Source organism: Salmo salar, chromosome 13 (assembly GCF_965601325.2).
Source record: "Salmo salar chromosome 13, fSalSal1, whole genome shotgun sequence".
In the NCBI taxonomy this organism is placed as follows: Eukaryota; Metazoa; Chordata; class Actinopteri; order Salmoniformes; family Salmonidae; genus Salmo; species Salmo salar.
Window position 1 is genome coordinate 29,136,392 of NC_138303.1, and position 27,809 is coordinate 29,164,200.

Genomic DNA, 27,809 nt, shown 5'->3' on the forward strand with positions numbered 1-27,809 from the left:
CTGACATTTCACATTCTTAAAATAAAGTGGTGATCCTAACTGACCTAAAACAGGGAATTTTTACTAGGATTAAATGTCAGGAATTGTGGAAAAACTGAGTTTAAATGTATTTGGCTAAGGTGTATGTAAACTTCCGACTTCAACTGTATATAATTTGGAAAAGAAAATGGTATGTACAGTAGTAGGTATATTAGGATGAGTTGTGTTGAGAATACAGTATATACAGTTGAAGTCGGAAGTTTACATACACCTTCGCCAAATACATTTAAAATCAGTTTTTCACAATTCCTGACATTTAATCCTAGTAAAAGGGCACAGTCAACTTAGCGTATGTAAACTTCTGACCCACTGTAATTGTGATTCAGTGAATTATAAGTGAAATAATCTGTCTGTAAACAATTGTTGGAAAAATTACTTGTGTCATGCACAAAGTAGATGTCCTAACCGACTTGCCAAAACTATAGTTTGTTAACAAGACATTTGTGGAGTGGTTGAAAAACGAGTTTTAATGACTTCAACCTAAGTGTATGTACACTTCCGACTTCAACTGTACATACACAGTGAGTAAACAACAGTATATGAAGTGTATATGAAGTGGCCAGTGTTCAATGTCTCTCTATACATGGGGCATTAGTCTTAAGGTGCAGGGCAGAGTACCGGGAAGGTACCTTGCTAGTGATGGCTGTTTAACAGTCTAATGGCCTGGTGATAGAAGCTGTTTCTCAGTCTCTCAGCATCATGCAAATCATGCAGTCTTTTGTGACACTGTGTCTTTAAGCGATATAGGCAGCATGCATATGTTATTGACACTCTGAACACTGCCTTGGGTGGTAGAACATGAGATAACAGCTTAGCTACATCAGTAAATGAAGATTATATGACACAGCCAGGGGTGGAAATCCCAGGGGGGACGGGGGGGACACGACCCCCCCATCCTGGGAAAAATATGATTTGTCCCCCCCCAATATATCACTGTAAACATAACTATCTAATTTAAATAATATTACTAATACGCAATGAAAGCAATTGTGCTGATAATAGACACTTAATAGCTCGGTTTTAAGTTTCAAAAGATTGCGCCCCCCCCACCCTTTGCCTCACAATGGTTTGATCCACTGCCAGTTCCTTAGTTGGCAAGGTAACAAAGGGTTCGTATCTACTGTAAATTAGTGCTTCAAAGTCCCTGTGATAAGGTTAGTGATGAACTGAAGTCCAAACTGAACAGAACTACACTCTGTTCTACGATTGTCTTAAATATATTTAATGGTCTCGTTGCAAAAGCTAAATTGTCGCAAGGGAACTTTTATTTATTTTATTTCACCTTTATTTAACCCGGGTAGCAAAGATTATAGCAAACACCACTGAAACGGAATTGGTGCTCGCTAGCTTTGCAAATTCAGCTATTGTTGGAAGCTAGCCAATATGAAACAAACGATTAAAATGACAAAAGGTTGCAGCATATGTTGTGTAAATGGTGAACTCATACAGCTGTCAACTCTTGTCACTGCAATCCCTTTCACATTTGCTAGCTACCTTTTAGATCGAAGCCCATATAGAATGATAGAAGATAAGATGGTAGAAGCCCATCTCCTACTGTAAATAACCTGCACACTGTGTGTGTGTGTGTGTGTGTGTGTGTGTGTGTGTGTGTGTGTGTGTGTGTGTGTGTGTGTGTGTGTGTGTGTGTAGTGTGTAGCCAGCTAGAAAAATGGCAGAAAAAAGACGGACATCAGAGTATTTTTCAGTATACCAAAACGCAAAGTAAGAACCCTAGTAGCCTAATATCTCAAAGACTAGTTGATAAAATGTTCATAAGAAAGAAGTGAAATACTAATGGAAATGTTTCACAATGATGTCATTAGGCAGAGCAGGCAACAGATGGCACACAGACAGCAGAGTTGGGGACAGATATGCAGGGACAGACTGGCAGAGACAGGGAGTCTCAGGTAAGTTTGTTGAGTCTTTGTTTGGCAACATTATGAAAGGTTCTCAATTTTTTTGACTAGTAAAATAGGAACATAATTGGAAAATGCCATGGATACCCCCACTCTCAACTTAAACTGGTGACTGAACTAAGATTTGTTAAAGGCAATGGTATTGCTGTTGTGATTAGTTGTGTAGTTTTGGGTACCGGTAGTTAGGAGTACGGCAAACACCTTATTTCTTTGGTTCCTCAATATACATTTACCATATTACAACGTAGGCTATGTGTTACAGCATTACTTTTGGTGTCCCCCTCAGGAATTGCTCTTGAGAAAATTTAATGTAATTGTCCCCTCCAAAGTTGATATAAGATTTTCGCCCCTGGACACAGCACATGCAGATACTATTGAACATTAAGTCATTATTTTGATTGACATTGAACATTTGACAAGGAACTGATATAGACATGACTCTGAACACAATGCATCTCTGCAATATAGAATCAAACATGTATGTTGACAATCACACAGATAACTAACATTATTCTTCCTACAACAAATATAAAGCTAGATATGAAGAGGAACATGTTTTTAGATGTTTTTTTTATTTGTTAACAATTTAAACAATAAATATACAATAGTTTATTTAGCACAGAAAATGTGAATATCTTTCAATATAAAAGTTTCCCCAAAGGTGTATCTATTTGCTTATAGGAAGGTCATAGAATAATATTATTCTGTTTCAATGTACATCCTTGGCACATTGCATGGAGTACAAGGCTAACATTCATCTGGGGTTGTCAAGGTTTGTGCGTCTCGTTGAAGTGTTTGTATCTGTCTCTCTTTTTGATACATTCTTTCTTTCATACTTTCTTTCTGTGTCAAAAAATATGTGGACATAATATGAATGTCAAGTATTCTGAGCTTTCTAATAAGTACCCAAGTACTATACAGTAAGACGCCTCCATTATCCTCAGTATTCAGAAATGAGTCGCTTGCATTTCCTAGAGAGCCGAGAGGGAGATAGAGAAAGACAGGCAAGGGAGAGGGAGATAGAGAAAGACAGGCGAGGGAGAGGGAGATAGAGAAAGACAGGCGAGGGAGAGGGAGATAGAGAAAGACAGGCGAGGGAGAGGGAGAAAGACAGGCGAGGGAGAGGGAGATAGAGAAAGACAGGCGAGGGAGAGGGAGATAGAGAAAGACAGGCCAGGGAGAAAGGAGGAGAGGAGAGAGTGTTATACCATGGCTGGTTTGGTTAGAAATAGTTAACAACTACTAAAGGAAAAAGCTCCACTCAGGGTCACGTCCAATGTGGACCACTCTTGTATAGTCACATAGATGTTTGGGGCCACCCTGCACATAACGTCAGCAGCCCCAGACTGAGATTTTATTATTTATTTATTTATTTCACCTTTATTTAACCAGGTAGGCTAGTTGAGAACAAGTTCTCATTTGCAACTGCAACCTGGCCAAGATAAAGCGTAGCAATTCGACACATACAACAACACAGAGTTACACATGGAATAAACAAACATACAGTCAATAATACAGTAGAACAAAAGAAAACAAAAAGTCTATATACAGTGAGTGCAAATGAGGTAAGCTAAGGCAATAAATAGGCCATGGTGGCGAAGTAATTACAATATAGCAATTAAACACGGGAATGGTAGATATGCAGAAGATGAATGTGCAAGTAGAGATACTGGGGTGCAAAGGAGCAAGATAAATACATATATAAATAAATACAGTATGGGGATGAGGTAGGTAGATAGATGGGCTGTTTACAGATGGGCTATGTACAGGTGCAGTGATCTGTGAGCTGCTCTGACAGCTGGTGCTTAAACCTAGTGAGGGAGATATGATGGTTTGAATGGAAGGTCTTGTGAAGTTAATGGCACTTCCTGTTTCAACACAGCCACTACCCTCGGCAGTTTCATAACATAGTCTCTGCACAATGCTTTAGAGAGGCTTACGTCAGAGGCTTTGCATTCCAAACACCTCTTGACGCTTTCAGAGAAGGCTTTTCAAGATCTATCAGTATAACCTGCCTGATCACTGGTAAAACATTCCCTGACTGTAGTGTGTGTTCCCTGACCAACTACCATAAACATGTACAATCTCCCTGTGGAGCTGTATTAGAGTCACGCTTGCAACTAAATGCTAAAACAGAGCTGCCAGCAACCAACACCTAAACCCCACAAAACCAAATGTTTGAAAGTAACGATTTGTTTTAGTGAAATAATGTGAATGTGTTTGTGTGTGTGCACGTGCGTGTTAGTATGTTTCACCTCGTCATCTTTGTTAATCTTGGCCCTGTCTGTCTGACAGTGAAGCACTGCATCGTGGATTGAGGAGAAGAGACATGCTTTGCTGACTTTCTCGCTGAAGAACCCACCACTCTCCAGGTTCTCAATAACACCAGCTACAGAAAGAGAGATGAGAGAGAGAGAGAGAGGAGGGAGGAATGGATGGCGAGAGAGTGAGTGAGTGAGTGATGTGATCAAACATTCATAATTATGGTTAATCAACATTCTTAACTACATAAACATTGGCCACTTTAGTGATTTTGCCTGTATAATCAGTAATGATAAGCAATTTCCTCAATTACATCAAGAGAATGCAAGTAGATAACTCAGAAAACATGATGGGAAACAGAAACAACTACAGGAACGCCCACTATTTTCAGCACCCAGGGTATGCATGTTACAGTGCTGTATGTTTAGCATGGAGGTTTTGGTAAAAGTACATGGAAAATGTAACTCACTCTGACATCCACACAGGACTACCTCTACACCGATATCGCCGTAGTCTCTTTGGATCTGAAGCAGCACCAGAGAGGTCAAAGGTCAGGTCAGAGGGAGCGAAAAAGAGACTGCTCCATTCATTTTGCTTGAATTGTGTCTCTCATTTTGGCAACATTGCATTTTTGCATTTTATCAGAGAAAATAGAGAGAGATAGAGAGAAAGAAATAGAGGGAGAGAAAGAAATAGAGGGAGAGAAAGAGCGAGGTGAGCTGGCAGAACAGGTTAAAAGGTTGAGTAAGATGGATATCAGTGCATACAGACGACTCACATTGCGTAGAGTCTTGACGCCCACAGTATCCAGGAAATTGACTGGACTCAGTTCCAGGATGATGGCACGAGGAAGGGTGGAGACAGGTTTACTCCCTTCCTCCACTGTGGCCACACCCTTCTCCACGTCGTTCTCCGAACTGTCTGGCTCCCCTTCCTGGACAGGACAAGACATGGATGGATCATCCATAAGACACTCACCCAACACATTACCTGCATATTAATCCAATACTCTCCTAACACATTGACCATATTAGTGGATTTCATTGGAGACATACAAACAGACTGGAATGATCTCTCTCTCTTCAGTGTCACTCCTCCTCCTCACCCATTCCTGTGCATTCTTCTTTGCATCCTTCTTGGCTTTCCTGGCCTCTTTCTTTTCTTTCCTCAGTCTCTTGGCCTCTGCTTTCTTCTTTTGGGAGATGAGTTTGGTGATGTCAATCCCACTCTGGAGACACAATAGCAAGGGAGTGAGACATTCTATCATCTTTTTCTATTCCTGCCTTGGAACATGACAGCATAATGGGGTTGTAGAGAGGAGAGAGGAATGGATGCCATCTTAACAATGTCTGTCACGCTCGCCATACGCACACAGCAGAATGTAAGCAAAACAGCTCAGGCGTTTTGCCAATTTGTCAAAGTATGCTTGTGTAGTGCATAATAATTCCTGTGACCTCACCTTCTCTGCCAGGGCGTCTTGGTACATCTCAGCATTGGCAAAGTAGAGGGTCGCAGAGGAGCGGAAGATCACCACACCAGGGATCTCATTCACCTGAGAGACAATGGTCATTTATATCAATGCTCTTATTATAATAAAGACTAACGGGGGGAGGGGTGCTGGAAAAATGTTTGCCCGTGCTACAGATGTCTGTACAGGTCCGCTAGTACAGGACTAGTAAAGGCCCAGTGCACTACTTTTGGGGAAAAAAATATATTTTAAAATCATTTGTATTTATTTATGTTTTTTCAGTGGGTGTTGCATCACCCTCAGCACCCCTATTTCCCGCAGCTACGATTGAAACGATACAAAAGTGGTTACCCTGCCACTGTTTTGGTAAAAAGCTGAGGGATGGGCGTGGAGAAATGTATCCACTCTCAAATTCATAGATGGATATCAAAAGTATAGTTTTAACCATGTTGAGGCTATACAGTGTTTGTTTACATTTACATTGTTTACAAACCTTGGAGTAAAACAAGCTAATGTTTTGGGTTCTGATCGGTTACGACAGTTAAGGCATTTGTAAATGATATTCTTCTAGAATCAATGGGTGTATATCATTCATTTATAAGTCCAAAAATGGATGTTGCAACTAATGATTCTAGTTTTAAGGATATGATTGGGGGAGGGGAAGCTGATCCTAGATCTGTATCTAGGGGAAACTTCACGCCAGACCCTAGTTGAAGTACACAACTGATATAGTGTAGAAAACCAAAGTGAAACCCCGCCAGACATAGACCTGATACCTACAAGTTAAAGATTCCCTCTTGACTGAGTGGCGGTATGATTAGAGAGTAAGTGAATACGTACTGTATGTTTTTATATCTTGTTTCCATGGATGCATACCTGATTATAGTCCTCCACTGGTCTGTAGATGTCAGTCTCAGGGACCTGCCCTAGGAGGGAGTACTTCGGCCTTAAACGGACAAATAGACAGGTAGCGATTTAACACACGATTTAGTACACAATTTGGTATGTTTTTTCAAAGATAGTTTCATAAGTGGAGCAGATTTGACATCTAGTCCCTTTTAAATCTGTTAAAAGGACTTTTAAGAGTGAATGGGTGGTCTAATGATGTGTGGGGTAGATCCAAATGAGTAGTGTTGGATGTTTGTGGTTAGGTGGAGTCTGTCTGGGATAGTTTGTGTGTGTGTGTGTGTGTGTGTGTGTGTGTGTGTGTGTGTGTGTGTGTGTGTGTGTGTGTGTGTGTGTGTGTGTGTGTGTGTGTGTGTGTGTGTGTGAGAGAGAGAGCGGTTGTGTACTCACAGCTGGGTCCTGAAGATGACCGTGAGCATGGAGAAGGCAATGGAGGCTGCCAGGCCCATGTCTGGGTTGAAGAGCACGGTCAGGATCAGAGTGGCCACCCACACCAGCTAGGGAGAGAGGGAGGGGGGCAGACAGAGGAAAGTTACCACACATCCTCCCTCACCAAACTATCTCACTTTACCCCTGAGACTTCTGTTTCTACTATTACCATATTACCTCTGTGAGGAAAAACCAATTCAATAAAATCTAACTCATCCTCCTCTTTTGCCCCTCTATTCTCTTTCTCCGCTCTCCTCCATCTCTCTAATATATCCCCCTACCCCTCCTCCCCCTGCCCTCTTTCTCCGCTCCCCTTGTCTCTCTCTCTCTCACTCACTCACCATATCCACTTTATTGCTCTTCCACAGAGTTGGGATGTCCATGAACTGCTTCATCATGCCATGCAGGTTCACATAGATGATGGCTGCCAACACAGCCTGGTGGACAGAGAGACAGCCACCAATCACAATCACACACAGAACCACCTCAGTCTATTAACCAACAGCCAATAGAATGGTACCTTTGGCAGCTCTTCAAAGAGAGCCCCAATCCACAGCATGATGACCAGAATCACCATGGCTGAAAGAGCACTCGCCACCTGGGAGGGAGAGGGAGAGAGAGATGGATCATTGAGGGTTAAAACAGACAACAACCAGGCCCTCCTGTAATTGCGTAATGTTGTGAATATTGAGCCCTGTCTGTTGAAATGATGTGCTAGACAACTCATTATTTCAGTTTTAATGAATCCAAGTGGGTGTGTGATGTGGGTTTTAATTAACGCTTCAAGTGTTTTTTAATGAACCCACTTACAGTGGGGAAAAAAGTATTTGATCTCCTGCTGATTTTGTATGTTTGCCCACTGACAAAGAAAGGATCAGTCTATAATTTTAATGGTAGGTTTATTTGAACAGTGAGAGACAGAATAACAACAAAAATATCCAGAAAAACGCATGTCAAAAATGTTATAAATTTATTTGCATTTTAATGAGGGAAATAAGTATTTGACCCCCTCTCAGAAAGATTTCTGGCTCCCAGGTGTCTTTTATACAGGTAACGAGCTGAGTATAGGAGCACACTCTTAAAGGGAGTGCTCCTAACCGCAGCTTGTTACCTGTAAAAAAGACACCTGTCCACAGAAGCAATCAATCAATCAGATTCCAAACTCTCCACCATGGCCAAGACCAAAGAGCTCTCCAAGGATGTCAGGGACAAGATTGTAGACCTACACAAGGCTGGAATGGGCTACAAGACCATCGCCAAGCAGCTTGGTGAGAAGGTGACAACATTTGGTGTGATTATTCGCAAATGGAAGAAACACAAAAGAACTGTCAATATCCCTCGGCCTGGGGCTCCATGCAAGATCTCACCTCGTGGAGTTGCAATGATCATGAGAACAGTGAGGAATCAGCCCAGAACTACACGGGAGGATCTTGTCAATGATCTCAAGGCAGCTGGGACCATAGTCACCAAGAAAACAATTGGTAACACACAACGCCGTGAAGGACTGAAATCCTGCAGCACCCGCAAGGTTCCCCTGCTCAAGAATACATACACAGACCCGTCTGAAGTCTGCCAATGAACATCTGAATGACTCAGAGGACAACTGGTGAAAGTGTTGTGGTCAGATGAGACCAAAATGGAGCTCTTTGACATCAACTCAACTCACCGTGTTTGGAGGAGGAGGAATGCTGCCTATGACCCCAAGAACACCATCTCCGCCTTCAAACATGGAGGTGGAAACATTATGCTTTGGTGGTGTTTTTCTGCTAAGGGGACAGGACAACTTCACCGCATCAAAGGGACAATGGACGGGGCCATGTACCGTCAAATCTTGGGTGAAAACCTCCTTCCCTCAGCCAGGGCATTGAAAATGGGTCGTGGATGGGTACTCCAGCATGACAATGACCCAAAACACACAGCCAAGGCAATAAAGGAGTGGCTCAAGAAGAAGCACATTAAGGTCCTGGAGTGGCCTAGCCAATCTCCAGACCTTAATCCCATAGAAAATCTGTGGAGGGAGCTGAAGGTTCGAGTTGCCAAACGTCAGCCTCGAAACATTAATGACTTGGAGAAGATCTGCAAAGAGGAGTGGGACAAAATCCCTCCTGAGATGTGTGCAAACCTGGTGGCCAACTACAAGAAACGTCTGACCTCTTTGATTGCCAACAAGGGTTTTGCCACCAAGTACTAAGTCATGTTTTGCAGAGGGGTCAAATACTTATTTCCCTCATTAACATGCAAATCATTTTATAACATTTTTGACATGCGTTTTTCTGGATTTTTTTGTTGTTATTCTGTCTCTCACTGTTCAAATAAACCTACTATTACAATTATAGACTGATCATTTCTTTGTAAGTGGGCAAACGTACACAATCAGTAGGGGATCAAATACTTTTTCCCCTCACTGTATCAATGCAACAGAATAATGTATGACTACTGTCATAATGGGAGGTGTCTGTACCTGAGTCTTGCCCCCAGTGCTTTCCTGTACCATGGTGCGGGACATGGAGCAACTGATTGCAAAGCACTGAAACACCCCTCCAATGGAGTTGCTGAGACCCAGGGCTATCAATTCCTAAACCAGGAAGAGACCACTTTCTTCAGTAAATAGGGGAGTGAATAGCACAACCAGTCATTCACAAGCAGTGCATGCCACACATTACAACAACCACACCCAGAGAGATTTCCAATCACATAGTCATTGACAATGTTTTTACCTGGTTGCTGTCAACTTTGTAGCCATATTTTAGGGCAAAGATCCGTCCGAGGGAGATGGCAATGCCGTAGCCAACCACAGACAGAGCGAAGGCATCACCTATCACCTGCCCAAATAGAGAGGCTGTAGGCATGACAGGGGGCTGTAGACTAGGGAGGAGAAACAAGGGTAACAGTCATTATCCTTGACAAGGATATCTTTGTGTGATCATGTTGTGTACTGTAGTTTGGTGGTTGTATAGCTAGGTATAATGCCATCTGTACGAGTGGTTGTGTAGTTAGACTATGTGAGTGAGTATCTGGGATGTGGCCTGTTATGGCTGTGCATGTACTGTATGTTGTTTTGTATCTATGTTGTTTTGTATCTATGTGGTTGTGTATCTATGTGGTTATGTATCGAATAGCCCCCGCGATATGCAACTTTTCAGGGAAGTTAGGAACCAATATACACAGGCAGTTAGGAAAGCAAAGGCTAGCTTTTTCAAACAGAAATTTGCATCCTGTAGCACAAACTCCAAAAAGTTCTGGGACACTGTAAAGTCCATGGAGAATAAGAGCACCTCCTCTCAGCTGCCCACTGTACTGAGGCTAGGAAACACTGTCACCTCCGATAAATCTGCGATAATTGAGAATTTCAATAAGCATTCATCTACAGCTGGCCATGCTTTCCACCTGGCTACCCCTACCCCGGGCAACAGCCCTGCGCCCCCCACAAAAACTTGCCCAAGCCTGCCCCATTTCTCCTTCACCCAAATCCAGATAGCTGATGTTCTGAAAGAGCTGCAAAATCTGGACCCCTACAACTCAGCCAGGCTAGACAATCTGGACCTTCTCTTTCTAAAATTATCAGCCGAAATTGTTGCAACCCCTATTACTAGCCTGTTCAACCTCTCTTTCGTATCGTCTGAGATCCCCAAAGATTGGAAAGCTGCCCCGCTCATCCCCTCTTCAAAGGGGGAGACACTCTAGACCCAAACTGTTACAGACCTTTTTCTATCCTACCCTGTCTTTCTAAGGTCTTCAAAAGCCAAGTTAACAAACAGATCACCGACCATTTTGAATCCCACCATACCTTCTCCGCTATGCAATCTGGTTTCCGAGCTGGTCATGGGTGCACCTCAGCCACGCTCAAGGTCCTAAACGATATCATAACCACCATCGATAAGAGACAATACTGTGCAGCTGTATTCAACGACCTGGCCAAGTCTTTCGACTCTGTCAATCATCGGCAGACTCAACAGCCTTGGTTTCTCAAATGACTGCCTCGCCTGGTTAACCAACTACTTCTCAGATAGAGTTCAGTGTGTCAAATCGGAGGGCATGTTGTCCGGACCTCTGGCAGTCTGTTTGGGGGTGCCACAGGGTTAAATTCTCGGGCCGACTCTTTTCTCTGTATACATCAATGATGTTGCTCTTGCTGCTGGTGATTCTCTGATCCACCTCTACACAGGCGACACCATTCTGTATACTTCTGGCCCTTCTTTGGACACTGTGTTAACTAACCTCCATACGAGCTTCAATGCCATACAACTCTCCTTCCGTGGCCTCCAACTGGTCTTAAATGCAAGTAAAACTAAATGCATGCTCTTCAACCGATCGCTGCCTACACCTGCCCGCCCATCCAGCATCACTACTCTGGACGGTTCTGACTTAGAATATGTGAACAACTACAAATACCTAGGTGTCTGGTTAGACTGTAAACTCTCCTTCCAGACTCACATTAAGCATCTCCAATCCAAAATTAAATCTAGAATCGGGTTCCTATTTCACAACAAAACATCCTTCACTCATGCTGCCAAACATATCCTCATAAAACTGACTATCTTACCGATCCTTGACTTCAGCGATGTCATTTACAAAATAGCCTCCAACACTCTACTCAGCAAATTGGATGCAGTCTATCACAGTGCAGTCCGTTTTGTCAACAAAGCCCCATATAGTACCCACCACTGCGACCTGTATGCTCTCGTTGGCTGACCCTCGCTTCATATTCATCGCCAAACCCACTGGCTCCAGGTCATCTATAAGTATTTGCTAGGTAAAGCCCTGTCTTATCTCAGCTCACTGGTCACCATAGCAGCACCCACCCGTAGCACGTGCTCCAGCAGGTATATTTCACTGTTCACCCCCAAAGCCAATTCCTCCTTCGGCCGCCTTTCCTTCCAGTTCTCTTCTGCCAATGACTGGAACGAACTGCAAAAATCACTGAATCTGGAGACTCATATCTCCCTCAATAGCTTTAAGCACCAGCTGTCAGAGCAGCTCACAGATCACTGCACCTGTAAATAGCCCATCTGTAAATAGCCCATCCAACTACCTCATCCACATACTGTTATTGTCACGTCCTGACCATAGTAAGTTGTTATTTTCTATGGTAGAGTAGGTCAGAGGAGCAATTTCTATGTTCAGCTTTTAGTTTGGTATTTCTATGTTGGTTTTTGTTTGGCATAACCTCCAATTAGAGGCAGCCGGTTGTCGTTGTCTCTAATTGGAGGTCATATTTAAGTTGATGTTTGGCCCACCTGTTTTTGTGGGTGATTATATTTTGTGAGTAGTGTTTGTTCCTCCTGTGTCACGGTTTGTTGTTTTGTCCTTCAGTTTATTTTGGTATAGCATTAAGTTTCACAGTCTAATTAATATGTGGAACGAAACAGACGCTGCATTTTGGTCCGATCATTTAAACAGCCGTGACAGTTAGTTATTTTAATTATTTTGCTCCTTTGCACCACAGTATCTCTACTTGCACACTCATCTTCTGCACATTTATCACTCCAGTGTTTAATTGATATTTTGTAATTATTTAGCCGCTATGGCCTATTCATTGCCTTACCTCCCTTATCCTACCTCATTTGTACACACTGTATATAGACTTTTTCTGTTGTATTATTGACTGTATGTTTGTCTATCCCATGTGTAACTCTGTGTTGTTGTTTGTGTCGCACTGCTTTGTTTTATCTTGGCCAGGTCGCAGTTGTAAATGAGAACTTGTTCTCAACTAGCCTACCTGGTTAAATAAAGGTGAAATAAATAAATAAAGATGTATCTGTGGTTGTGTATCTATGTGGTATCTCTATCTGGTATCTATATGTGTGTATAATACTCCTCTCCTCACCCAGAGGGGATCTCTCCCACCACTTCCACTCCATACTTCCCCTCCAGGTTGACCTGCCAGGAGATCACCGTGGCGATGATGATCTGACAACAGACAGACAGACAAAGAGATTAATTCAATGTTTGAATCCACATTCAGTAGTAGTGGACATTATAAAACAAATCAGCTATTAAAGTCAATGTTGTCAGAGAGTTGGAACTTTGAATAAAATATACTCTATCCATAGATAATTGTTACGGTACTTTGTTGTACTTTCATAAAAATAATGTTTAGCTGTTTATGTGGTCAAAATAAAGTTACTATATTTTTGTTCTACATTAACAGTGTTCCTCCTACTCCACTTCATTATCCATTGTTTATGCACAAACAATTTTATCTCAATGCCATTCATTTGGTCTAATATTCACGGTGGGATCTAATCTGTTTATCCTCTGTTGGGTGTAGGAGGAGTGGGACTGTGACTCACCCCTAGCAGCTCTACAGGAATGGGTACTGGCAGCTTTTTGCCCAGGTAGGTGTTGAGCTCCTTGACCATGATGAGGCCAATGATGGACACCAGACTCACCACTAGGGTGCCTATGTTGGTTTCTGGCACCAGATAGCACACCTCTATCACCGTCTACACACACACAGAGACAGAGAGAGAGAGACAGAGAGAGAGAGATGGGCATCAGGACATGGGACAGGACACATGCTTGAGTATATGCATTTGCCTGTGTGTTTGTAGTACTTACAAAGATCAGGGCGAAGGATCCGCTGTGGCGTTTTGGACTGATACCAAAGGTGTACTTGAGCTGAGAGACGATGACGTGGATGGCTGCTCCGGTGGTGTACCCTCTGACCAGGGGCTCAGACAGGTAGGTCACCACAAAGCCAAACTGAACCAGGCCCAGGAGCATCTACACACACATTCACACACACACACACACGGGAGAAGCTGTCATACAATCTCTGCTAATATAACAGGTAGTTTGGAGACGAGTAATGATGACTAACTTTGCCTGAGACCTAAAGACTTTCTAGGCTTTAGCTCAGCAGGCTAACAGTCTTGTGGCACGCAGTTGAAGTTCAGTCAGATTTACCTGGAAGAGGCCGGACAAGAAAGTAACGGCAGCAGCCACTTTCACCCGCTCCGTGTCTCGAGCCAAAACATCCACCATACTCTGATTGGTGGCGTTAACATACATCATGAAGTTAGAGTCTGGGGCCAAGCGCTCTGTCACTCCCCCGATCATCACACTCATCACTGCATATGTACCTAAGAGAGAGAGGTTTATATACAGTAAAGTAGTTAGTTTGAAATTAATGTTCTGACTAGGCAAAACATTAGTGTTGTGTTCACTGGATGGCAAAATAATGTGTAGTCATCTCGGGTCCTACTAATCACCCAAAATAACTCCAAACAGGTACCCAAAAGAACCCAAAACAACCCCAAAGTACCCAAAACAACCCCAAAGTAAGCAAAATGACCTTAAAACACCCCAAACAACCCCAAAAGGTACCCAAAACACCACAAAAGTACCCAAAAGAACCCCCAAGGTACCCAAAACAATCCAAAAGTACTCAAAACAACTACAAACAGGTACCCAAAACTACACAAAAAGTACCCAAGAGAACCCCCCCAAAGCTACCCAAAGCAACCCAAAACAACCCAAAACAACCCAAACCAACCCAAAACAACCTAAAACAACCCAAAACAACCCAAAACAACCTAAAACAACCTAAAACAACCCAAAACAACCCAAAACAACCTAAAACAACCCAAAACAACCCAAAACAACCTAAAACAACCCAAAACAACCCAAAACAACCTAAAACAACCTAAAACAACCCAAAACAACCCAAAACAACCTAAAACAACCCAAAACAACCTAAAACAACCCAAAACAACCTAAAACAACCCAAAACAACCCAAAACAACCTAAAACAACCTAAAACAACCCAAAACAACCCAAAACAACCTAAAACAACCCAAAACAACCTAAAACAACCCAAAACAACCTAAAACAACCCAAAACAACCCAAAACAACCTAAAACAACCCAAAACAACCTAAAACAACCCAAAACAACCTAAAACAACCCAAAACAACCCAAAACAACCTAAAACAACCCAAAACAACCTAAAACAACCCAAAACAACCTAAAACAACCCAAAACAACCCAAAACAACCCAAAACAACCTAAAACAACCCAAAACAACCTAAAACAACCCAAAACAACCCAAAACAACCTAAAACAACCTAAAACAACCTAAAACAACCCAAAACAACCTAAAACAACCCAAAACAACCCAAAACAACCTAAAACAAGCACAAAGAACCACAAACAGGTACACAAAACAACCCATAAGTACCCGAAAGAACCACAAACTGGCCACCAAAACAACACAAAACCACCCAAATGATCAGTTGGTTCACGTTTTGGTTTGGTTTGTGCTATATTGGGTTCAGGATTCTATATTCGATATTGTCACGATAGCAGAGATAATAAAAAAGTTTGACTGAAATGTTTGTGCATGTATAGGTTATTTGGGGTTCTTTAGGGTAACTGTTTGGGGTTGTTTTGGATTGTTTGGGGTGATTAGTAGGACCCATGGTCTCTGTGTGTGACATCAAACATTAAACATGGTTTGTACTCTCTACATAGCAAAGAACTTACCCACAGAGATGTGTTTGGACGACCCAAAGATGAAGTAGATAAGGATGGGGTAAAAGGAAGAGTAGAGACCAAACACTGGGGGCACTGCTGCTAGCAGAGCATATGCCATCCCTACAGTGACACAGCATATATTCATATTCACAAGTTACTCAAAGATGGTTATTATAAGTTTATTAAAGAGGGTAACAGGGCAATAATACAAGACACATAAAAGGATGTTTTAAATACAGAGGTTATATTTAGTCAGGCAATCAGACCTTGTGGTAGGTGCATGATGCCCACACTGATGCCTGAGATCAGGTCTCCGATGGCGTTGTCTCTGAGGGAGTAGCGAGGCAGCCAGGAGAGGACAGGAACAGACGACAACATACAACTCTTCAGCCTGGGGACAGAACACCTGGGAGAGAAGACAGACAGACAGACAGACAGACAGACAGACACACACACACACACACACACACACACACACACACACACACACACACACACACACACACACACACACACACACACACACACACACACACACACACACACACACACACACACACACACACACACACACACACACACACACACACACTGAGCCTCAGAAAAGCTAACACTAATGAGACATATGCAGGTCTGTGGTTAAAGAGGGTAGGTACAGAGATTTGCCTCTAATGTTCTACTGTTTGAGTACCAGCACCTGGTATCAATTACCAGTTCTAAAGCGTTAACCCTGGTATGATACATTGAGTACCGATAATCTCTTAAAGCCCTGAAACAGGCACACAGGACCTACTGAGACATACAGGTGTAGGATCTTAATAATTGACATTTCCTGTTGCGGCATAACTATGGGGAACTAAGAGGCACACTCAGATACTCTTAGACATACTGTGCTAGAACAACACTAGGATACACTGAGACTATCCAGGCATTACAGATGGTATTATTTTATTTTTTACTGTAGTCAGTTACGTTACCAGCTAAAATGTTGTAATCAGATTACAGATACTTTTGAAAAATTGGAAGATTACTTCTTGGATTACTTTTATGGAAGGGAAAGGGGATACCTAGTCAGTTGCACAACTGAATGCTGTCCCGCCCTGACCTTAGAGAGCCTTTTTATTCTCTATTTTGGTTAGGTTAGGGTGTGACTAGGGTGGGTACTCTAGTTTTTGTATTTCTAGGTTGGCCTGGTATGGTTCCCAATCAGAGACAGCTGTCTATCATTGTCTCTGATTGGGGATCATATTTAGGCAGCCTTTTCCCACCTGTTTGTTGTGGGATCTTGTCTATGTATAGTTGCCTGCGAGCACTACATTAGCGGCACGTTTCGTTTTGCTCTTGATTGTTTTGTGAGTTTCATTTAATAAACATGTGGAACTCTATGCACGCTGCGCCTTGGTCCGACCATCATTACAACGACGTTCGTGACAAATGCATTCAACTGAAATGTGTCTTCCGCATTTAACCCAACCCCTTTGAGTCAGAGAGGTGCAGGGTGCTGCCTTAATCCAAGTCCAAATCATTGGTGCCCGGGGTATTAAGTTCAGAAAGTGTGTTTGCAGAAAATACGTGACGACACCTTTCTGTTTTCTCAATGACATTCAATTCAGAATTTAAAAAATGTGCAAGTTTAAGTTTGTTCCACCTGAAGGAGTCTGATGACAAGTCAGAGATCCCTATGATGACAAGTCAGAGATCCCTCTGATGACAAGTCAGAGATCCCTACAGAGATCCGTATGATGACAAGTCAGAGATCCCTCTGATGACAAGTCAGAGATCCGTATGATGACAAGTCAGAGATCCCTATGATGACAAGTCAGAGATCCCTCTGATGACAAGTCAGAGATCCCTACAGAGATCCGTATGATGACAAGTCAGAGATCCCTATGATGACAAGTCAGAGATCCCTCTGATGACAAGTCAGAGATCCCTATGATGACAAGTCAGAGATCCCTATGATGACAAGTCAGAGATCCCTACAGAGATCCGTATGATGACAAGTCAGAGATCCCTATGATGACAAGTCAGAGATCCCTCTGATGACAAGTCAGAGATCCCTACAGAGATCCGTATGATGACAAGTCAGAGATCCCTCTGATGACAAGTCAGAGATCCCTACAGAGATCCGTATGATGACAAGTCAGAGATCCCTATGATGACAAGTCAGAGATCCCTCTGATGACAAGTCAGAGATCCCTATGATGACAAGTCAGAGATCCCTCTGATGACAAGTCAGAGATCCCTACAGAGATCCCTATGATGACAAGTCAGAGATCCCTCTGATGACAAGTCAGAGATCCCTCTGATGACAAGTCCGAGATTCCTTTGATGACAAGTCAGAGATCCCTCTGATGACAAGTCAGAGATCCCTCTGATGACATACCAAATGCATTTGATGGATGCCTCTCAAAGTGATGCTTCAGAACTTTTGTATAATTTCAGACAGTAGAACGTGGTGTACTGCAAAAAAAACATGTTTTTTTTCCCACTGATTTTTGGCAATTCATATGATATGTTGCGAATCCAATTCGTAAAATATGCTACAAATTTGTTGTGCTTAAGATCACAGACTGCATCTTTAGGGGGAAAGTAGTCCAAAAGTAACTGAAAGTAATCAGATTACATTACTGAGTTTGAGTAATTCAAAAGTTGCGTTACTCATAAATTTGGACAGGTAACTTGTAACTGTAACCGATTACATTTATAAAGTAACCTACCCAACCTTGTGCATTATTATACTGAACAATACTCACTCAATAGTGAGTCATTTCTGAGACACAGCATTCTAGAGATGTCAACACTGAACACTGTTTTGTCACAGTTTAATTTCTTATTAGTTTTTTTTCTCAGTTGTATGCAAGGTTAAAGTAAGGTTATCACCTTACCTCACTGACTCTCTGATTTTTTCAGAGAAAGGGACTCTAACATCTGATTTCTCAGCCAACTGGTCCACTTTTCCCTCATCCAGCACCTCTCTGTGCACGCAGTAGCCCACACGCCTTCTCTCCTCCATGGTTGGGCCTGTGTGATCTGCTAGAGTCCCGTATGTGTAGATGTCACCTCTGATATTCCTTCAACCTTGTCTCTCCCTGTGCTATGATGTGTTGTGATCTTATGACTTAAATGTCTTATGTCTCAATAGAAACTGGCTTCAGGTTGATTCTCAAGGATCAGTTGTGATATCCCACTAGTTTCAACTTGTGGAAAGATGTTTCTCTCCTTCAATGCCGGTTTGTCCAAATATGGTAATCCAAATGCTTGATGAATCTGTGTCCAAACTGTCTGAGTCTTTGTACGACTTTGTTCCAGTTAGAGAGGATATTTTTTATTCATCCCTTTGAGATTCACTGTGTTGCCACACTCTTTTCCTCCTTAGCCTTCTCTGTTAGTGAGTATTCCCGCTTGTCCAAGTATCTTGACAGTGGACCTTGAAGACAAAACAGAGATATAGTCGTGAAGGTGGGGAGGACTGAGGAGGAGAGCAAAGTCCCAGTCAATCATTTGTCACAGCTGAGATGGACAGCCAGGCATGCGGTTGGACATTGGAGCTTCAAGCCAAGGCAGTGAGACAGCAGGTCTTCAGAAAGAGACATATGAGGAGCCTTATCTGGGCCTGATTAGATAGAGGACATCATTCAGTCGAGTCAGGGATATTAACATTGTTTTTGCTTACCCTGTGTGGATGGTGTACGACCAGGTTGTTTGCACAAACTGATACGGCCCCAGTAATGATAGTAGGGGACCTTGAGGGATAAATAATGAACTTGTTGGTTGGACATTCTAATGTTAAAAACCAAACCTTCTTTGGAACAGGTTATTGTTGGTCCATGTGAAAGGAAATGCCTAAAACGACGATCCTGAATGACCTTTCAACTTTGCCCTCCAGTTCACCCCTCTTGTGGAGTCCCTAATATGTAACTATATTTATGCTCTCTGCTAGACTTATTATCTATGGGCAGTTCTTCTGTCCCTCCCTTTGCAGTCAAGTTAAACTGCAAAGTTTAACTTGCAGTTAAACACATTTAGGCTATTTAAAAAATAGCCTAAATGTGCATTTTGATGTATGTGTGTGTATATTCATCACTCCTTTCCCCTCAAATATAATGTATACAGTTTTATTTGATCAAGTGTTTGTTTTAAAACAATCTTTTTGTGGCTTCTCGATCTGACATGGTTTTTGTTTTTTAATCTGTTATGAGAAAAGTCGGCCTCGTTTTGTATGCGGAGCTTTATAACGTCTCCTGTTTATATTGTATTCGGCCCCAATAATGATATTAGGAGACCTTGAGAGATAAATAATGAACTTGTTGGGTTGGAGTTGGTTGGACATTCTAATGTTAAAAACCAAACCTTCTTTGGAACAGGTTATTGTTGGTCCATGTGAAAGGAAATGCCTAAAACGAAGATCCTGAATGACCTTTCAACTTTGCCCTCCAGTTCACCCCTCTTGTGGAGTCCCTAATATGTAACTATATTTATGCTCTCTGCTAGACTTATTATCTATGGGCAGTTCTTCTGTCCCTCCCTTTGCAGTTTTCCCTCCCTCTTCTGACATGGAGTGGATATTTAATATTTATTAATATTTAATTTCTATCTGAAGCTTAACAGGGGTGTTGCACCTGATGATATATGTTGAAACAATATTACTTTCTTTAGTATTCAAAAGGTTCACATAGAGTTAAATAGAAGTGTTGACTTCACAACTTTGCATTGAGAAAAGGCTCCTAATGATAAGTAATCTAACAGGGGTGTTGCACCTGTCAATCATTAAAAGTAAACCCACCGTTGTGGAAACTGTGTGTGTGGTGTGTGTGTTGGAGTGTCAGTGTGAGTGTGCAGAGTCCTATTTGGTCAAATTCTTAATATTGTGTATGTATTCTTAGAAACAAGGGTGGCTGAACTTACCCCAGTCTCCCCTATGAAACATCAGTCTTATCCTGGAGGCAGAACTGAGCCATTTCCCCAGCTGCAAAGTCTAAATTGCCTATATTGTAAAAATTCATGAAAACAAAAATGGGCTTTTTGGTCTAAATTTAAGGTTAGGGTTAGCAGTGTGGTTACAACAAGATATCACAGGATAACGTCAGCTTGGTTTCATTTATTTTTTAATGTCACAATAGTTGACGTTTTTCGCAATACATTACAGTCAATGGGAAAATATGAATGTCACAGGCAGGCAGACAGACAGGCAGGCAGACAGGCAGACAGAGACACAGACATGCAGACAGGCAGGCAGACCGAGACACAGACAGGCTGACAGGCAGTTAGGCAGACAGAGACACAGACAGGCAGACAGACAGGCAGGCAGACAGAGACACAGGCAGGCAGACAGACAGGCAGGCAGGCAGGCAGACAGAGACACAGACAGGCTGACAGGCAGTTAAGCAGACAGAGACAGACAGGCAGACAGACAGGCAGGCAGACAGAGACACAGACAGGCTGACAGGCAGTTAGGCAGACAGAGACACAGGCAGGCAGGCAGGCAGGCAGGCAGGCAGGCAGGCAGGCAGGCAGGCAGGCAGACAGACAGACAGAGACACAGACAGACAGACAGGCAGTTAGGCAGGCAGAGAGACAGAAAGACAGTTTCAAGTTTCAAGTCAATAAAAACAAAAATTGACCAATATCCTCTTCAGAATTCATTCAATAATTCATAACAAGGCTCTTAGTTTTCTAGAACTGCAAGACCATTGTGTCCAATGAAGGTCAAAAACGCTTTTGGTTCTATTGACTTCAGATTTCATATGCCGGGTCCCCAGATCACAAATATGTAACATTTGGGAAGATGAAACTTTGTTAACCCTTTGAAACCACCCCTACGACGCCCAGTTAAGTCACTTCAATGTACAGCTTCCTGGGGACACTGTTTAACGATGCCCTGTCTTTCAAATCTTTACGTTCAGAATTGACCGATAAATGAGAGAGGTTGAGGAAGGACAGGACTAAAAACAAAAACAGAACTATTGTAAAATAGATTGTGTCCATAAAATGTATATATTATGTATAAGCTGGAAGTAGAAGCCTAAGTATTGTTGTTGTCACGACTTCCGCCGAAGTCGGCTCCTCTCCTTGTTCGACGTCACCGGCTTTCTAGCCATCACCGCTCCATTTTTCATTTATCCATTTGTTTTGTCTTGTTCCCTGCATAACTGGTTTTCATTCCCCAATCACACTAGATGTATTTATTCCTCTGTTCCCCCTCATGTCTTTGTGTGAGATTGTTACGTGTCTTGTTTAACGCGCTATTTCTGGTGTGCGTTTACTCCGTGTTTATTTCACGAGGTATGTTTATTTGCTTGCACATATTATTGTGACTGTTTGCAAGTTTTGCACTTTGGCATATTGGCTGGAGGTTTTCGATGCAGTGTGTTGCTTTCTCCTGCCTAAATAAAGTATGCGCCTGTTCACAAATCTCTGCTCTCCTGCACCTGACTTCGCTCCCAGTACGCACACCATTGACAGTTGTTCATTCATTTACTCCAATTAGTGTAGTGTAGGGTTAGTGGAAAATAATGAAGGAAAATATATTTTAAAAAGATGTGTGAAGAATATATATATACATATATATACAGTTGAAGTCGGAAGTTTACATACACCTTAGCCAAATACATTTAAACTCAGTTTTTAACAATTCCTGACATTTAATCCTAGTAAAAATTCCAAGTCTTAGGTCAGTTAGGATCACCACTTTATTTTAAGAATGTGAAATGTCAGAATAATAGTAGAGAGAATGATTTATTTCAGCTTTTGTTTCTTTCATCACATTCCCAGTGGGTCAGAAGTTTACATACACTCGATTAGTATTTGGTAGGATTGCCTTTAAATTGTTTAACTTGGGTCAAACGTTTTGGGTAGCCTTCCACAAGCTTCCCACAATACGTTGGGTGAATTTTGGCCCATTCCTCCTGACAGAGCTGGTGTAACTGAGTCAGGTTTGTAGGCCTCCTTGCTCGCACATGCTTTTCCAGATCTGCCCACAAATTTTCTATGGGACTGAGGTCAAGGCTTTGTGATGGCCACTCCAATACCTTGACTTTGTTGTCCTTAAGACATTTTGCCGCAACTTTGGAAGTATGCTTGGGGTCATTGTCCATTTGGAAGACCAATTTGCAACCCAGCTTTAACTTCCTGACTGATGTCTTGAGATGTTGCTTCAATATATCCACAGAATTTTCCTACCTCATCATGATTCCATCTATTTTGTGAAGTGCACCAGTCCCTCCTGCAGCAAAGCACCCCCACAACATGATGCTGCCACCCCCATGCTTCACGGTTGGGATGGTGTTCTTCAGCTTGCAAGCCCCCCCCCCCTTTCTCCTCCAAACATAACGATGGTCATTATGGCCAAACAGTTCTATTTATGTTTCATCAGACCAGATGACATTCTCCAAAAAGCACACTCTTTATCCCCATGTGCAGTTGCAAACTGTAATCTGGCTTTTTTTATGGCAGTTTTGGAGCAGTGGCTTCTTCCTTGCTGGGCGGCCTTTCAGGTTATGTCGATATAGGACTCATTTTACTGTGGATATAGATGCTTTTGTACCTGTTTCCTCCAGCATCTTCACAAGGTCCTTTGCTGTTGTTCTGGGATTGATTTGCACTTTTCGGCACCAAAGTACGTTCATCTCTAGGAGACAGAACGCGTCTCCTTTCTGAGCGGTATGACGGCTGCGTGGTCCCATGGTGTTTATACTTGCGTACTATTGTTTGTACAGATGAACGTGGTACCTTCAGGTGTTTGGAAATTGCTTCCAAGGATGAACCAGACTTGTGGAGGTCTACAATTTTTTTTCTGAGGTCTTGGCTGATTTCTTTTGATTTTCCCATGATGTCAAGCAAAGAGGCACTGAGTTTGAAGGTAGGCCTTGAAATACATCCACCGGTACACCTCCAATTGACTCAAATTATGTCAATAAGCCCCCCCCCCCCCCCCCCCCCCCCACACACACACACACACACACACACACACACACACACACACACACACACACACACACACACACACACACACACACACACACCACACACACCACACACACCACACACACTACCAGTCAAAAGTTTGGACACCTACTCATTCAAAGGTTTTTCTTTATTTACTATTTTTTACATTGTAGAATAATAGTGAAGACAATTACATTGATGGAAGCTACAATCTATCTGCAATATTAAAGCTGATCTACCCCCTAAACATTTTTAAAATATATATTTTTTGACCATTCTACAGATGATGGAAGACTGTTTTTGTGTAACTGCAGGGAGAGAATAAAGGACCATGTTGATTAATTAAGCCATTTCCTGTTGCCACATGGAGCTGAACCTCAACATAGGGCATCTCTATAAGCTCACGATTGGTTGTGTGCAAGGACGGTTAGCTAATTCAATTGCAGTCAACGCGGGCGACATGGTTATGTGAGGGCTGTAGGTAATGCTTTTCTATGGAAAAAAGCCTTGTTCTCGGTGGGACCAAGTTTTCACTGTGAAGAGGTCATGTAGGCTTGCGTTCTGTTGAACAATCCCCATGAGCGAATTTTGTTTCAAGCCTCAACCGTTCTGCTGATGTCACCCAAAAGCACGTTAAGTCTAGGTCACTGAGGCCTACCTTTCTGCCATGCAGTGGGGGAGGGGCAAATTAATACTATGGCTTAAGTCTTGGTTTGAGGTCCTAACCTTAACTCTAGCTTCATGTCCACTCCCAGCTCAACCCTAAACCTAGCCTCAACCCTAACCCTAGCTTCATGTCCACTCCCAGCTCAACCTAGCTTCATGTCCACTCTCAGCTCAACCCTAAACCTAGCCTCAACCCTAACTCTAGCTTCATGTCCACTCCCAGCTCAACCCTAAACCTAGCATCAACCCTAACCCTAGCTTCATGTCCACATCCCAGCTCAACCCTAAACCTAGCCTCAACCCTAACTCTAGCTTCATGTCCACTCCCAGCTCAACCCTAAACCTAGCATCAACCCTAACCCTAGCTTCATGTCCACTCCCAGCTCAACCCTAAACCTAGCCTCAACCCTAACCCTAGCTTCATGTCCACTCCCAGCTCAACCCTAAACCTAGCCTCAACCCTAACTCTAGCTTCATGTCCACTCCCAGCTCAACCTAGCTTCATGTCCACTACCAGCTCAACCTAGCATCATGTCCACATCCCAGCTCAACCCTAAACCTAGCATCAACCCTAACCCTAGCTTCATGTCCACTCCCAGCTCAACCTAGCTTCATGTCCACTACCAGCTCAACCTAGCATCATGTCCACATCCCAGCTCAAACTAAACCTAGCATCAACCCTAACCCTAGCTTCATGTCCACTCCCAGCTCAACCTAGCTTCATGTCCACTACCAGCTCAACCTAGCATCATGTCCACATCCCAGCTCAACCCTAAACCTAGCCTCAACCCTAACTCTAGCTTCATGTCCACTCCCAGCTCAACCCTAAACCTAGCATCAACCCTAACCCTAGCTTCATGTCCACATCCCAGCTCAATCCTAAACCTAGCCTCAACCCTAAACCTAGCTTCATGTCCACTCCCAGCTCAACCTAGCTTCATGTCCACTACCAGCTCAACCTAGCATCATGTCCACATCCCAGCTCAACCCTAAACCTAGCATCAACCCTAACCCTAGCTTCATGTCCACTCCCAGCTCAACCTAGCTTCATGTCCACTACCAGCTCAACCCTAAACCTAGCATCAACCCTAACCCTCGCTTCATATCCACATCTTGGCCTCAACCCGAACACTAACTTATTGTCCACATCAACCCTAACTCCAAGAGCTGAGCCAAGATGTGGAGGGCTAGGGTTATAGCTATGGCTAGGGTTGAGCTGGGAGTGGACATGAAGCTAGGGTTATGGCTATATGTGCATATGAAGCTAGGGTTAGGTTTAGTTTTGAGTTTAGACCCTGCCTGCCTGCCTGCCTGCCTGCGTTTATGCCCGTCTGTGAGTGGACATGTACACTGAGTATACCAAACATTAGGAACACCTTCCTGATATTGAGTTACACCCCCCCCCCCCCCCCCTTGTGCCCACTGAACAGCCTCAATTTGTCGGGGAATGGACTCTACAAGGTGTCGAAAGCGTTCCACAGGGATGCTGGCACACAATTGTGTCAAGTTGGCTGGATTTCCTTTGGGTGGTGGACCATTCTAGATAAACACGGGAAGCTGTTGAGTATGAAAAACCCAGCAGCATTGCAATGCTTGACACAAACTGGTGCGCCTGGCACTTACTACCATACCCTGCACTTAAATATTTTGTCTTGCCCATTCACCCTCTGAATGGCACACATACACAATCCAATATTTCAATTGTCTCAAGGTTTAAAATCCTTCTTTAACCTTTCTCCTCCCTTTCAAAACACCAACCTGCTCTGAAACATGGACTTGAACACAAGATACCATATTGCTCCAACACATATGTTATATAAACAGCTTCTTTTTCCTTTCTTTCTAAACCCACAGCAGAAAGAATGAATGACTTGACAGTATGGTCTTGTTGTGAACTATCAGCATGTGGATTGCAGTCATAATACTATACAGGTAATGTACAACCTTTCACTGAGCGAGGTTGAAAAAACCATCCACATTTACCCTCCTGAATTCCACTTCATTTGGAAACGATGTGACAAGAGGGCGAGTCAGTCAGTCATGATTTATTTCTATGTAACATGAATGTAACATTCTATGTAACACCTTGACATTTGTCTTTCCAAACTTTACCAACCCACCTAGGCAATGCCAGTAGTACAGCAGGCCTGAAATGGAAACGAGGATGCCATCGTGGAATGACATCAGCTGAGCTCAACCAAGTCTTATCTCATTGGAGGTGGTCCAAGAGAAACAGCCAACGTTAAACCCACACAGACACCTCTTATCATTACGCAGGAGGGTCAGACTTGGACATGTCACAGAGATTGCAGACAGACAGACCAACCGACTGACTTAGGCTGGCTCCTCTCCCTATGCTGTCTTTTCATAGCTGAAAAGAAGACTACAGCATGTTAATATTGAGCTCAAAAGGAAAGAAACCTTCCATAGTCCTATGCTACAATCTGAAACCGACATGCACAGTACATTACAATCTGAAACCGACATGCACAGTACATTACAATCTGAAACCGACATGCACAGTACATTACAATCTGAAACCGACATGCACAGTACATTACAATCTGAAACCGACATGCACAGTACATTACAATCTGAAACCGACATGCACAGTACATTACAATCTGAAACCGACATGCACAATACATTACAATCTGAAACCGACATGCACAGTACATTACAATCTGAAACCGACATGCACAGTACATTACAATCTGAAACCGACATGCACAGTACATTACAATCTGAAACCGACATGCACAGTACATTACAATCTGAAACCGACATGCACAGTACATTACAATCTGAAACCGACATGCACAGTACATTACAATCTGAAACCGACATGCACAATACATTACAATCTGAAACCGACATGCACAGTACATTACAATCTGAAACTGACATGCACAGTACATTACAATCTGAAACCGACATGCACAGTACATTACAATCTGAAACCGACATGCACAATACATTACAATCTGAAACCGACATGCACAGTACATTACAATCTGAAACTGACATGCACAGTACATTACAATCTGAAACTGATTTCTAAAGCAACTGCAATCACATCTTCCACCAAAAACAGTACTATCAATGTCCTGAGGGGTACAATTAATAGCAGTGTCCAGTTTCACATTAGGATATATATTCAGTACATCAATCACTGTTGAGGGTAGAGCAGGGAGCTTTATAAGGGAGGTTGTTATGGCAGTAACATGACGGTTTGTGGGAATTTATCTGGGCAAGCTGCCAGAAACACACAGTATGGAATATCTCTATCTCACGCTCTCTCTTATGCTCATTATCACACACACACACACACACACACACACACACCCACACACACACACACACACACACACCTTATTCAAAGACTGTCTGTATGGTTGAAGATAACACAGAACACACAGATAAGATCAACAACATCCATTATGATATGCTGTGAGGTAAAGGAGGCCCATACATTTTGATCTCACAGCACAGTCATGTTTTATGATGTAATGGGTATTATGTTTTACTGGATTATGCAATATGTTATGCACCAGTCACAAAGCTATTGTTAAAGGCAATCAACCCAATCAAGCAAATTCTTTGTCTGGGTTGAGGTATAGCTTATGTTATATTGTCTGGGTTGAGGTATAGCTTATGTTATATTGTCTGGGTTGAGGTATGGTTTATGTTATATTGTCT

At 42.6% G+C, this 27,809-nt stretch overlaps 1 protein-coding gene across 1 annotated transcript; it reads right to left on the reverse strand.

Annotated features, from left to right (window-relative positions):
• Window positions 1–2,508: 2,508 nt before the first annotated feature.
• Window positions 2,509–18,948, reverse strand: slc26a6.2 (solute carrier family 26 member 6, tandem duplicate 2). The gene is made up of 19 exons (XM_014135170.3): window positions 18,386–18,948; window positions 15,764–15,903; window positions 15,507–15,617; window positions 13,930–14,105; window positions 13,582–13,746; window positions 13,314–13,466; window positions 12,848–12,930; window positions 9,738–9,885; window positions 9,482–9,595; window positions 7,541–7,618; window positions 7,362–7,457; window positions 6,982–7,088; window positions 6,562–6,631; window positions 5,677–5,769; window positions 5,323–5,445; window positions 4,996–5,151; window positions 4,687–4,741; window positions 4,211–4,344; window positions 2,509–2,926 (listed from the first exon to the last, which is right to left on the reverse strand). Exons 1-19 carry the CDS (start codon window positions 18,511–18,513, stop codon window positions 2,903–2,905), a joined length of 2,154 nt encoding a protein of 717 aa, XP_013990645.1. The 5' UTR covers window positions 18,514–18,948; the 3' UTR covers window positions 2,509–2,902.
• Window positions 18,949–27,809: the final 8,861 nt, after the last annotated feature.

Bases quoted from the DNA above. Each gene is read 5' to 3' on its own strand.
- slc26a6.2 (XM_014135170.3), bottom strand. From the start codon at position 18,513: ATGGAGGAGAGAAGGCGTGTGGGCTACTGCGTGCACAGAGAGGTGCTG. The intron at 12,931-13,313 runs GTGAGTCACAGT...GTCTGTTGTCAG, and splicing joins TTCCTGTAGAGCTGCTAGGG to ATCATCATCGCCACGGTGAT. The intron at 9,596-9,737 runs GTAAAAACATTG...TTCCTGGTTTAG, and splicing joins ACAAAGTTGACAGCAACCAG to GAATTGATAGCCCTGGGTCT.